The sequence below is a fragment of the Notothenia rossii genome (genome assembly GCF_949606895.1).
Source record: "Notothenia rossii genome assembly, chromosome: 2".
In the NCBI taxonomy this organism is placed as follows: Eukaryota; Metazoa; Chordata; class Actinopteri; order Perciformes; family Nototheniidae; genus Notothenia; species Notothenia rossii.
The window spans coordinates 16,248,067-16,259,485 of record NC_136904.1 but is presented as its reverse complement, the minus strand read 5'-3'; the positions used below and the strand labels follow the sequence as shown (position 1 = coordinate 16,259,485).

At 40.0% G+C, this 11,419-nt stretch overlaps 2 protein-coding genes across 3 annotated transcripts; one reads left to right on the top strand and one right to left on the bottom strand.

The window, feature by feature from the left end:
- On the top strand, window positions 1–6,942 carry mthfsd (methenyltetrahydrofolate synthetase domain containing). 2 transcript variants are annotated; one of them, XM_079666915.1, is made up of 8 exons: window positions 1–163; window positions 491–594; window positions 1,155–1,268; window positions 1,676–1,789; window positions 1,918–2,008; window positions 3,015–3,127; window positions 3,552–3,677; window positions 4,856–6,942. In XM_079666915.1, the coding sequence occupies exons 1-8, from the start codon at window positions 136–138 to the stop codon at window positions 5,600–5,602; spliced, it is 1,437 nt and encodes a 478-aa protein (XP_079523041.1). In that variant the 5' UTR covers window positions 1–135; the 3' UTR covers window positions 5,603–6,942. The 2 variants fall into 2 exon arrangements, with proteins under 2 accessions (XP_079523041.1, XP_079523040.1); XM_079666914.1 differs by lacking the exon at window positions 1,155–1,268 and adding an exon at window positions 1,301–1,414 and having other exon boundaries at window positions 3–163.
- Window positions 6,943–8,143: 1,201 nt separating this feature from the next.
- LOC307028359 (piggyBac transposable element-derived protein 2-like) lies at window positions 8,144–11,065 on the bottom strand. The gene is made up of 2 exons (XM_079663308.1): window positions 10,967–11,065; window positions 8,144–10,157 (listed from the first exon to the last, which is right to left on the bottom strand). Exon 2 carries the CDS (start codon window positions 9,778–9,780, stop codon window positions 8,482–8,484), a length of 1,299 nt encoding a protein of 432 aa, XP_079519434.1. The 5' UTR covers window positions 9,781–10,157; window positions 10,967–11,065; the 3' UTR covers window positions 8,144–8,481.
- Window positions 11,066–11,419: the final 354 nt, after the last annotated feature.

The window sequence follows — 11,419 nt, the reverse complement described above, 5'->3', positions numbered from 1 at the left end:
TAGCAATGATAAACAGTGACAAGCAGCTGTTCCATCAGTGTTGTGTTACTGAACTCACGTGTAGGACCTAACTGCGTGTAGTGTAGAGTATAACGAGTATTAAACCAGAGACGAATTTGTTTCGCAAACAACACAATGGAGCCTGCTATACAAATAAATCCGGGTAAGTGGAATATTCGTGAAGTATTTTTGGTGGTTAAAAAAATGTATGTCGATGCACGATAATGTATAGCATTTGGAAATGTTTGGCTAATGCTGCTCCGTCGTACTTCATTCATTTTGGTTGTTCCGATGGTGAATAAACTAATGTGGATCGACAATAACACAATTGAGCATGTTGTAGGAGTAAATACCGTAGGTTAACTATTCGGGATGTTTGGTTTGTAGCTATTTTTGAATGTGAGCGCATGCTAATGTTTAGCAGTTAGGCTAATGTTAGCATTTCTTAAAATTGAGTCTGTTACTGAAGCCTGCGCTTGTTTCTTTCCAGGAGCTACGAAATGGGACATTCGTCAGAAAGTTTGGGACTACATCGAAGAAAATAATCTGGCCAACTTCCCCAGGCCTGTTCACAACAGAATACCGAATTTCAAGGCGGGTTACAACTATTTAACTGACACAGCATGCTGGACCACACGGTGTGCCTCTGTAACGTTAAACTAGTTATACTCCAAATGGAGACTCTGTTAACTCACATATTCAGTGGATTTAATGTCGACACGGCTGCGAAGGCTTGTATCTGTTTATTCATTCAATCACATTTTATCCAGGGTGCTCTACGCACTTTGCTTGTTCACTCGTCTTTTGCATGGGGGCCACGTGTACACAGGACGCTGGATGTAATGACACCATACGTTACAATAAAACTGATGTTTAACACGGAGCTAATTATAACAACACACATTAGAAAACCATTCAAAGTAGTAATATGTTGTGGAATTGCTCAATAAAGCCTGCGATATAGTACACATACATTGATAATTAAAGCAAATGTTATCTCTGAGTACAAAAACATTTTCATAAAGATGTAACTTTTTTTTCCTTATATTGTTGAAAATGATAGTTGTTTAAGGAGTTGTATGGGGAAAAAAATTGTTACAATATTATCCCTAGAAGAAGGTTTTCACAACAGTCTCTTTACTGTTTATGCCTAGGGTGCAATTCAAGCATGCAACAGGCTTACTGACCTGCAGGAATTCAAGTCCAGCAAGACAGTCAAAGTTAACCCAGACAGGCCCCAGCAGCAAGCTCGCTTTCTCACTCTGGAAGTAAGTTAACTCCCTACTTTCTTCTCATACAGGGTGCTTTCACAGCCTGTGCCAAAGTGTCTGAGCTGCCGGTGTTCACCGGGGCCGCCGAGGTGAAGGTGGATCCTGATAAACCCCTGGAGGGGGCTCGGCTGGCAGTGCTTCAGGTAGCACTGCAATGAGGAAAAACATACCAAGAACAACATGTCAATTTGCCCCACACGTATTAGAAATTCTCTACTTGACTCAATAACTTATTAAATATCACTTTGTTGAGGTGTAAACAATTATTTCTTATCTGCTAAATGTTAAATTTCAGTCATTATCACCATAAATCACTGAACCTCTTTCAATCTATTAATTATCTGCTAATTATATTAACTGATAGTAAATATCTGGTGGCTAACATTTGGGATAATCTTTCACAGGCTGGGAAGACTTTATTGGTCCCAACTCCTCGCCTTCGTACGGGCCTTTTCAACAACATCACTCCTCCCGAGGGGGCCAGCAAAGAACAGCTGCGCATCTGCTCTTCTTCCCAGGTTTCAAATCGGATTTTACACATTTCCATCAAATGTTCACCCAACATGCCATTATGACTTAAAACCCCCCAATATTCCTCAATTCATATTTGATTCTCTCTTACTTTCTTCCAAACCTCTTCCTGTAGGGGGTGAAAGACTTCAGTGTGCCTGTTGGCCTGGATTCAAAGGTGAAGGTAGACCTGGTGGTGGTCGGATCTGTGGCGGTGTCCGAGAAAGGTGACCAGTTATAGCAATAAAATGAACATATGCCTAAAATGTACCTATTTAATTTTTCACTGTTGTTGAGCCCAAAACCAGTTTCACCATATGGATATTTAAGTATTTTTAAACAACAACAATGGAGATTAAAACACACTCCTCACCCACAAATACAAAGTAGTTAAAGCCACATGTGTGGCCTCTGTTTTTGCTGGTTAAGAGACATTTTAAAATATCTATTTAAGTTTTAAATGAACAGTTAATTCCTAAAAACATTAGTAGGCCTACCTGTTTTTCTATACCTGTAGTGCCGATAATCAATCTATATTGCTCTGTTGAGAGTTGCAGTTTGAGAGGTCAGCCTCATCAAATATAATCGAACTAGATGAATGGACTCTGCTTGTGATGCTTAAAGCTCCAAAAAGACATTCTTTTCAGATGTGCTAAGGTAGAAAAACATAGGTTTACACAAAGTTGCTCACAGCAAGGTCTGTAGATTATCTTGAAAAGCTGGGTTTTTATTTAAAAAAAGGACTAAATAATATTAAATATTTCCATTGCTTGTGATTCTCGCCCTCTGAGGAAAGGGAGTTGTGGAAAACAAAATCACATACAATGCCTTTCGGTCCTCATTTTCAAAGTTCAGATAAAGTGTTGCTGTAAAACAGACATAATGAACACACTTCAACTAGCTGTATATTCAATTCCACTTTGTTCTCATTAACAGGTTGTTGCATCCGTGTTCCTCTTCACTTTTCTTTGTACCGTTTCTGTTCTGATTTTATGTGAAGCGTATTTGAGCATTAGGAAAAGCGCTATAAAAATCCAATGTATTATTATGTCAAATGAATTAATCGGAAACTTTATTACAGCTATAGGATCTTTACTTTTTTTGTTACACTTTGTAGATCTTTGATGTCCTCGCAAAACAATGCTGCACTAACAGTGAATGTAGACTTATTTTGTATCGCATTGGAAAAACTTCCCATTGAAATGGTACTTATGTCTCTATCGCTCTTCGCAGGCTTACGCATTGGGAAAGGTGAGGGCTTTGCTGACTTGGAGTACGGCATGATGGTGTCAATGGGAGCAGTCAATGAGTCTACTGTGGTGGTGACCATCGTCCATGACTGCCAGGTTAGTCTTTCGTTTTCAACAGAGCTCATAACTCTGAACATGGAATTAAAATATTTATCTTCTCTATTACAGTTGAAACTATTATTCCATTAAAGCTATCTTTTACTTTGACTAACTTTATCAAATGAAAACCTGATGAACGCTTTAGCAATAAAATTGAGTACAGTTTGTCAATTGATGAGACATGTTTTTACTTTTATTTTTGTCTATTTTGCATCAGTTTTAGTGGGTAAAATGTCATAAATAATATCAAATGCGCAACCCTACTCGTACATTCACATTTAGAAGTTCATACTTGCGAATATCATTCAAACAAATACCTCCCTTTTCTGTTAACAAATAAGATTATTTTTACATTGGACTGTTAATCAAACACTTGATTACTGACCTGTTTTGTTTCTTATTGGTATATTTATGCTTTCAGGTGATGGACCTTCCTGAGGAGTTAATTGAAAGTCATGACCTGACAGTGGACTACATCCTCACACCCACCAGAGTCATTGAAACAAAGTGCCAGACCCCCAAACCACAGGGAATCATTTGGACTAAGGTACGTTAAAAGGATTATTTTTGTTTTGCTTTGTTCTACTGTATTCCAGGATACACGCATAGAGACGAAGTCCCTCCCCTTCCGGGGACCTTATTTCGGAAAAAGTTTGTATTGAAGTCAATTGAGCGAGACAACTTGTCTTTCGATCCCGTTTGAATTGTGCCACAAATTACACATGATGTTTTTCAATCTTAAAAAATAATTTCCATGTCAAAAAAGTCAGTTTGTCAAATTATTGAAATATAAAACTATGAAAAATAGACTTGAATTTCGGGTGTATTTTATTTTAAAGTCAGTTTAAAAATAGGACATCAAGATGAAGGAAATAAACCATGACTAAAACCCTTGCAGATCTTCATGTTTTTCAAATGAAGCAGATAGAAGTTGATTGTACAGAGATTCGACTACCTTACTTAATATTGAGCAACACTGCCCTCTCATGGACATGTAATGAAATCCCACATCATCAATGTTTGCTGTATTCATTCTCCTTCAATTGACCCTTTTAATCAGTATTTGTGAGAAAACGATTTATATAAACATACATTTAAGAAAAATTAAAAAGCAAAGTACTTAAAACATGAGAAAACAGCCAATAAGATAATTAACTGTATATATTTAAATGTTATTCAAAACTGCTTCTGATTCACTGACCCTGATGGAGATGTTCCACCTGATAATTAGTCTTTTATTAGACCTTATTGGTGCATTATTCCTGCCATGAGTGTGTGCAATACCTCTGGGCTCCTTAAGACATGCCTGTAAGTAAACAGGACCCAGTGACCTCACTGGCAGGAAGGCCATGTCTGATCATCAAAGGCTCCTCTGCCCAGCCAGCTTGGCTCTGCAACGGCAGGGGAACGTCGGGTCAAACAGGCCAGTGCAAAAACAATAGCCCCGTATATCCTTTACAGGACGGCTCCCTATCAAAGGCTGCCAAGACACTTACAGGCCCAACAAATCAAGAGGGCAGTCTTTATTTTTAACTGCTTGGGAAGTGAACTGTCCTGTCGCTATGTATGGGCTCTGAGCAGGATGGAATAATACCAATTACCTTATCAGATTTTGGATTATTCATTTGACTTTTCCGTAGGTATGGGCTCAGAGGTCTATTTGTTTGGTGTGTGTGTTTGACACTCTTCCCCTTCAACCCTACTGAGACTGTTTTGTGTCTCCAGTTGGACCCAGAAAAGCTGGAGAAGATCCCCGTCCTGAAGAAGCTGCGTGAGCTGGAGGAAGAGTGTGGAAAGGATGTAACTCTGGGCGTGGCACCCGAGGGAACAGAGCCTGGTCTGCACACAGGTCAAACCAAAAGGCCACCCAGACGGAGGCCAAGGAGAAACATACAGCAGGATGATGAGGGAGAGTCCAAACAGGAGAAAATAGGGGATTCAGATCAGAAACCGAGACAGCGTCCACCAAGAGTGAGGAAAGAAGGCAGAGGAGATGGTGGGGGAGAAAATGACAGAGAATTCAATAAGAGAGGAAGGGGAGGAAGAAGAGGTGATAACATGAGGGAGAAGGATCAAGAGGAGGGTGCAAGTGAAGTCCCAACTCAGCGTAGGCTCCCTCTGAGTGTGACCACAGTGTACCTGGGGGGAATCCCTGCTGGGCTGCGTGTCAGTGAGCTGAAGACGGCCCTGAGAGAGAGGGAGGCCATCCCACTGAGGCTCACCTGGCAGGGGGCTCAGCACCGGGCCTTCCTGGACTACAGCGACCCTCAGGCTGCAGAGGTGGCCCTGGAGTCTCTGCAGGATCTCAGTCTGAATGGTCACAGTCTCCAGGCCGAGCTGGCCAAGAGCCAGCGGGGAGGCAAGAGGGCTGGACAGTCCAACCGGAGAGAAAGACCACCGACGGCTCCGGAGAATACAACTGATCCCCCAGAGGCTGAGAATGACACCAATGAAAAGGCTGAGCAGGAATAGCAATAAGCAATACTCAGCCAAAGGAGTTTATTGTGAAACAACCTTAAATGCCTTAAGAAGAATCTAGTTTGTTTTATATATTTTTGGATTTACTAAAAGAGGAAATCAGTTATTTGGACCATAGACATATAATTTGACCCCTAAGGCTAATGAGCTTAACTAAATATGAATTGCATATGCAATTGTTCAAATAAAAAAAGCATTTCCCTAGAAAGGTTTTTTTTTTTACATACCATTTCACAATAATTTACCTATGTGCCTTTTTGCACACACACATCCAGACACACCACCACACCTACTGGTCTGTGTACACACAACCTTCATTGCTTTAAGGTGGTTAATTTTTTTTAATTTTTTTGACTGCAAAAAGAGTTTTTTCAAAAGAGTATTTGTTAAAAATACAAGTGTAGAGTTAACTGTTGTAAAGTGTTCAGTACATTTTATTTCTACAACCAGTTATCAGTGTTACCTCCTCAGAGAGGGTTTTGTTTTCAGACTGATTTGTCTGCTTGACTTTAAAACCTTTTAACTGGTTAGTTTTTGTTGTTAAAGATGGCGCCATAATTTACAAAGTTTATACAATCTGGATGATTCACGAGCTCGGAAGCGTGACATTTAGAGAATTATCCTTGGTCTAACATTTCTATATCCATATAGACCTCACGAATTAACTTTTTTTAAACGCTTTGCAAAACTCGTTTCCTTCCCTTTTTTTTTTTTTTTTAACTATTCTTAAAATGTCATGCAATGTTCACATCATCTCTAATATTTGATTGCCCATAATTGCATTATTCTTTTCCTATTCAATTGAAAAAAATAAAAATAACAATGTGCTCCATTTGAATTAGACTGCCATTTGAGCAAATGTTGGCGTTAGACACATTTAGAAGATGTTTAAAAAGCCATATTTTAGTTGTGATATGAGATTTGCATAGTTTGTCCTTGCTCATAAGACAGGATTTAGGAATTCTATAAAACCAACATGATTGTAAAGTGTATTTGACTACGATCTGGTTGTAGATTGAAAACATCTAAACATTTAGGACTTTGTGTAGTCTCGTTGGAGCTACACTTTTTGATTTCTACTTGCGTACTGTGGTTTTTACTAAGGTTTTTTTCAGGATATTTTGAAAATACACATTGTACATTTAAAAGTTGATATTTGTACCTTTTGTTGATTAGGAAGTAGATGTTCAAGGCATTCTGTTTAGTTAGACAAGTTATGCAGCCAGCCCCACCATTCAACTTTTAGGAGATTCTACCAGGCCTGGCTGCTGTTTAGTGTTAACTGTTTGTAACACGTTGCTGTATAACATTCTTTACTAAAGCTTTTGACTGTACTGGTTCAGCTTAGTGTCTTTTTTTTCCACAAAAAAAATGCAGTGTCTTTCTTTTATTTTCGATTTGGGGTCATTGGCAGAATTTAGGAAATGTCCTGTTTTTGGATATCGACTAGCAAACTTTGATAAAACCGCACTCCACCTCAACCCCTACAACTCTTGCAAATAACACTTCACCAAAGAGGCATTAATAACCGTCACAATTTAAACTTAGACCAGACCACTGAACTTACACAAATATAGAAAGCATGTTGGTGACTTGGAAATGTTGGATCTTCTGAATATGAATCCAGTCAGTGTTTCTTGATGGGTAAGACAAACCCTATAGGGTGATCATTTATTGTTGCCCTGTTTTTAGATACAAAGTAAAAGATGAATCTGTTCTCAAATACCTGTACTTAGATGCGCACAAGCCACTCACCAAAACCCAATAGCCTGTATCTTGAGCCCTATAAAGACAGACACATTATCTGGTCTCTCACTCTCCTGTCGGTCTGCAGTGCCAGACCAGTGTCCTGTTTTCACTGAAGTATTGATTGAGGCTCACGGCATGTCTGTCTGCACAGCGCAGGCCTCTGGCTTTTTATGGAGCTGTCATCCAGGCCTGGGGAGGGAACAGCTGTCGATCTCTCTTTCTCTCAGCCCCGCCAGAGCACTGGACCTCGGCAAAATGTCATCAGTTTGTTCCACTCCTGTTGAGCCTGCCATCCCTGTGCTCTAAATGCCTTAGAGCACTGGGGTTCAGTCAGTGGTCATGTTGTGAGATTTCAGAGCTAAACAAGTATTACAACACATGTATGTGCACACATACGCCTAAACAGCATTAAATGAACAAGATGTCTTAAATTACAATCCTGTTATTTGATCTTACTCAAGACACAACACTCGGTTGCTAAATTGCTGCCACCATGCTGCCCACTGACGCAACTGTTATTCTTTTTGAAACCTTAACCCCTTGACGCCTGAATTTATATGCAATTATGTAAAAAAAAATATTTTATGTGTTTTTGCTTTCAAGCAGATGCTAAAATAAGTGGAGATTATTAATTTGAATTTAGCACATAGAATAGATATAATTTTGGGTATGATGCAAATTAGCGACAACAGGCATTAATGGATAAAATAGTAATTTGGGGTATGATGCAAATTAGCGACAACAGGCATTAATGGATAAAATAGTAATTAAAACACATTTCCCATATCAGGCATGTAATTCATTTTATTGATGCCAACAAATAATTTAAATATAAATAGTATTCATTTCATGACAATATGTCAACAGACATGCAAAACTCATGACAATGACAACAAAACCACAATAAAAAAACAGCGTGTTGAACTGTTTGTAATAGAGAGAGTGTGTGTGTGTGTGTGTGTGTGTGAGTGAGAGAGAGAACGAGAAAACACTTAGAGTGAACAAAGCTGTCTTACTCATGAAGCTGCCATGACATGTCAAACAGACATTCAAAAACTCATGACATCATTCACCATTCATTATAACAATGAAAACAATAACAAGAACAAAACAGCTAAGGTGTCTCACTGATGGAAATCTCTGAAGCAGTTGTTATTTTTGTTCAGGCACAAGTGAACATTGCACTTCGAACACTTGATCACAGTCTGTCCCCTACAGTTTGGGAGTTTGCAGCGCTGTCGTGAACTTTCAACCACTGGCCAGTGACCCACAGCATCTGCGCGGACTTCCTGTGCTGGTATGGCCTTGGCTGGGCCTCTGTGTCTTTTCCTCTCAAACTCTCTTTCCAGATCTGATGAAGGGCGTCCCCTCTTCTTCTTGGACAAGTCCTTGCCCTGCATGCAGAGAGCTTGTGCAACTGATGTTCTGAAGGACAGCAGATCCCTCTGCTTCTTCTTCGGGATATTCAGGGATTCAGAATCACGCCGATACAACAGCCAGCTGTTGACAATGGCCATATCCACAAAGTGAAAAAAGAACCTATGGTAGTACTTCTTTGACCTAATGTGGATGCGATAATAGGCAATAAGTGCATCAAGAGCATCAACGCCACCCATGAACTTGTTGTACAGGCTAATGATGTTTGGGCATTCCACAGTCATTCTCTTCTTTTGCTTTCTGTCCCATCTTTCCACAGTGGAAACAGGCTGGGCACTGGCAAAAGTGCTGGCAACAATCACCCCTCTGTTGTCAAACCATTTCACAGCTCTAACTTCCACATTTTCCACAACAGCCTGTTTCTCCTCGAATGTCCCTCTGCCCTTTTTCTTCATTTCTCCGTCCGCACTGAAAGTGCAGCCTTGGAGTCGATTTTGCCGCACTGTGCCAAGGGCAGGTATCCCGTTGTTTGCCAGAGCTACAAACAACTGCAATGAGGAAAACCAGTTGTCAAAATATAGCAGGTGATTGAGTGCACCCTGAATGACTTGTGCAAGCTTTAGCACGATGTTTCCGCTTGCCCCAATGTCTGGCCCGTTTGGTGGAGGGTCAGATTTCCCTGCAAAGATGTCAAAGGAATGCACCAGCCCCTTTGTGTCACAAAGCACAAATATTTTATATCCCCATTTGTGTGGCTTGCTGGGGATATATTGCTTGAGACTTGATTTGCCTTTGAAAGGCACCATTTGCTCATCGACACAGAGCATTTGATCTTGCGGGAGAGCCTGGAATTTTGGAAGAAGTGCATCAATCAGTGGCCTGATTTTGAAAAGTCGATCCTCGTTGTTTGGTGTCATGTTGTTGTTGAAGTGGATGTAATGTTTAATTGCCTCCCATCTGTCACGGGGCATCACATCAGCCACATGTGGTAGTCGACATGCACTGGACCAGTACATTCGGGATCGAAGTAAGTGCAGAATGCTCATGTAAACAACTGTGCCAATGAACTGTTCCAGTTCATTACGATCCAATTTCAGCGCACAGTTTGGATTATTTTGGGTGCAGTATAGATTGCTCTGTTCCACAATACTGTCTAGAAGCTCTGTGTCAAAAAAGTCTCTGAAGTATTGGATGGGCAGTCTGACTGCATCGGCCTCAGGAAGAGCGTCTTGCCAAACTGGGACTTCTTTCTGTCTTCTTGCTGTCTTCCACTCTACCCTCTGTCTTTTTTGTTTTGTAGCAGCTGCTGTGGTAGCAGCTGCTCTCGCAGCAGTAGCTGCAGAACTGGTGCTAGGGAACGCATCAGAGTCTCCATCAGTGCTGCCACTGTCATCACTGCTGCTGCTGATGCTGCTTTCGTCACCTGGTGTAAAAAAAAAAAGGTCACTATTGAAAAGAGCAGACATTTTTATTTATGATTTATGAGTACAGTTGTAAGACAGAAAAGTTCTTTGAAAACAGCTTTCCATACTTTGAGGTCAAGCAAAATGAAAGAAAAAAAAAGCCACTATTGAATGCAGACATCGTTATTTACATAATACAAAACATGTAGGCTACTCATTGTGACATCCACAAATATTTGGCTAACAACAAAAAGCTGCACAATATTATAACAATATTCAGCGTTTTCCCACTGACTTTTCTGCCAGTCTCGCAATGAATGGGAAACACTGATATTATAACATTATTACTACTATTCTCATCACCTGGTGCAGGTCTATAATCCTCATCCTCATCACTGTCTCCACTCTCACTCAGACAACTGTCCTCACTATCTGATGGTGGAACCCTGGTTTGTACTCCAGGAGTTCGTTTTCCATAAAACATGGATGTGTTCATTTTTTCTCCTGAGCAAAAATAAAGGGCAAAAATTGCATTTATATTCAACATTGTAACTTTATAAGGATTATAGAAAGTTACTAGAATTGTATTTCCTATAGAAATTGTGTATGACTACCGCTAAATATAGTATTGTTTAGATACGGCCGAATGTAGCCAATATGAAGCCGATTGTAACCAATGTAGACAATATGGCCGAATGTAGCGAATTCGCGACACACAGAAAAACTTGAAATAACTTCTGAAATATCTGTCAAAACTATTCTATTCTGCTTCGTTAGCTGCACAAACAAACAATAAACAGCAAACATATTTTTTTTTCCAATAACTTACCTCAAATAGGAACGTATCTATTCGTATTTGCCTTCTCCACTCATTAGCGTCTAACAGGATATGCCCGCCTTCGTCGACCGGATGTAGCTCCCACTTTGACCGGTCCTACTAGAAACAAGTGCTTTGCAAAACGTTCCTAGGTCCGTATCGAAGAGACATGAACCGGCATTCGGGGAACACATGCACGATCTCGGCTGCATTTTTAATAGAAGCGGTTTGAGGCGAATTCGCGACAATAGGCGTTAAGGGGTTAAACTACATTTTATAATAAATAAAACTACGCTTTGTACCAATTATAACTTGCATAGCTCAAATATACAGCCATTAATACTAACCACTGATTTAGCAGATGATAACCAACAAATGAAGCACACAAAGAGCATTCTTCCTTTTCTAATATAACTGGCTATGTGGGATTTGTATGGTGTGTTAAGACTTCACCTATTCATTATT

Bases quoted from the DNA above. Each gene is read 5' to 3' on its own strand.
- LOC307028359 (XM_079663308.1), bottom strand. From the start codon at position 9,780: ATGAGCATTCTGCACTTACTTCGATCCCGAATGTACTGGTCCAGTGCA.
- mthfsd (XM_079666915.1), top strand. From the start codon at position 136: ATGGAGCCTGCTATACAAATAAATCCGG. The intron at 595-1,154 runs GCGGGTTACAAC...GTTTATGCCTAG, and splicing joins ACAGAATACCGAATTTCAAG to GGTGCAATTCAAGCATGCAA. The intron at 2,009-3,014 runs GTGACCAGTTAT...CGCTCTTCGCAG, and splicing joins TGTGGCGGTGTCCGAGAAAG to GCTTACGCATTGGGAAAGGT.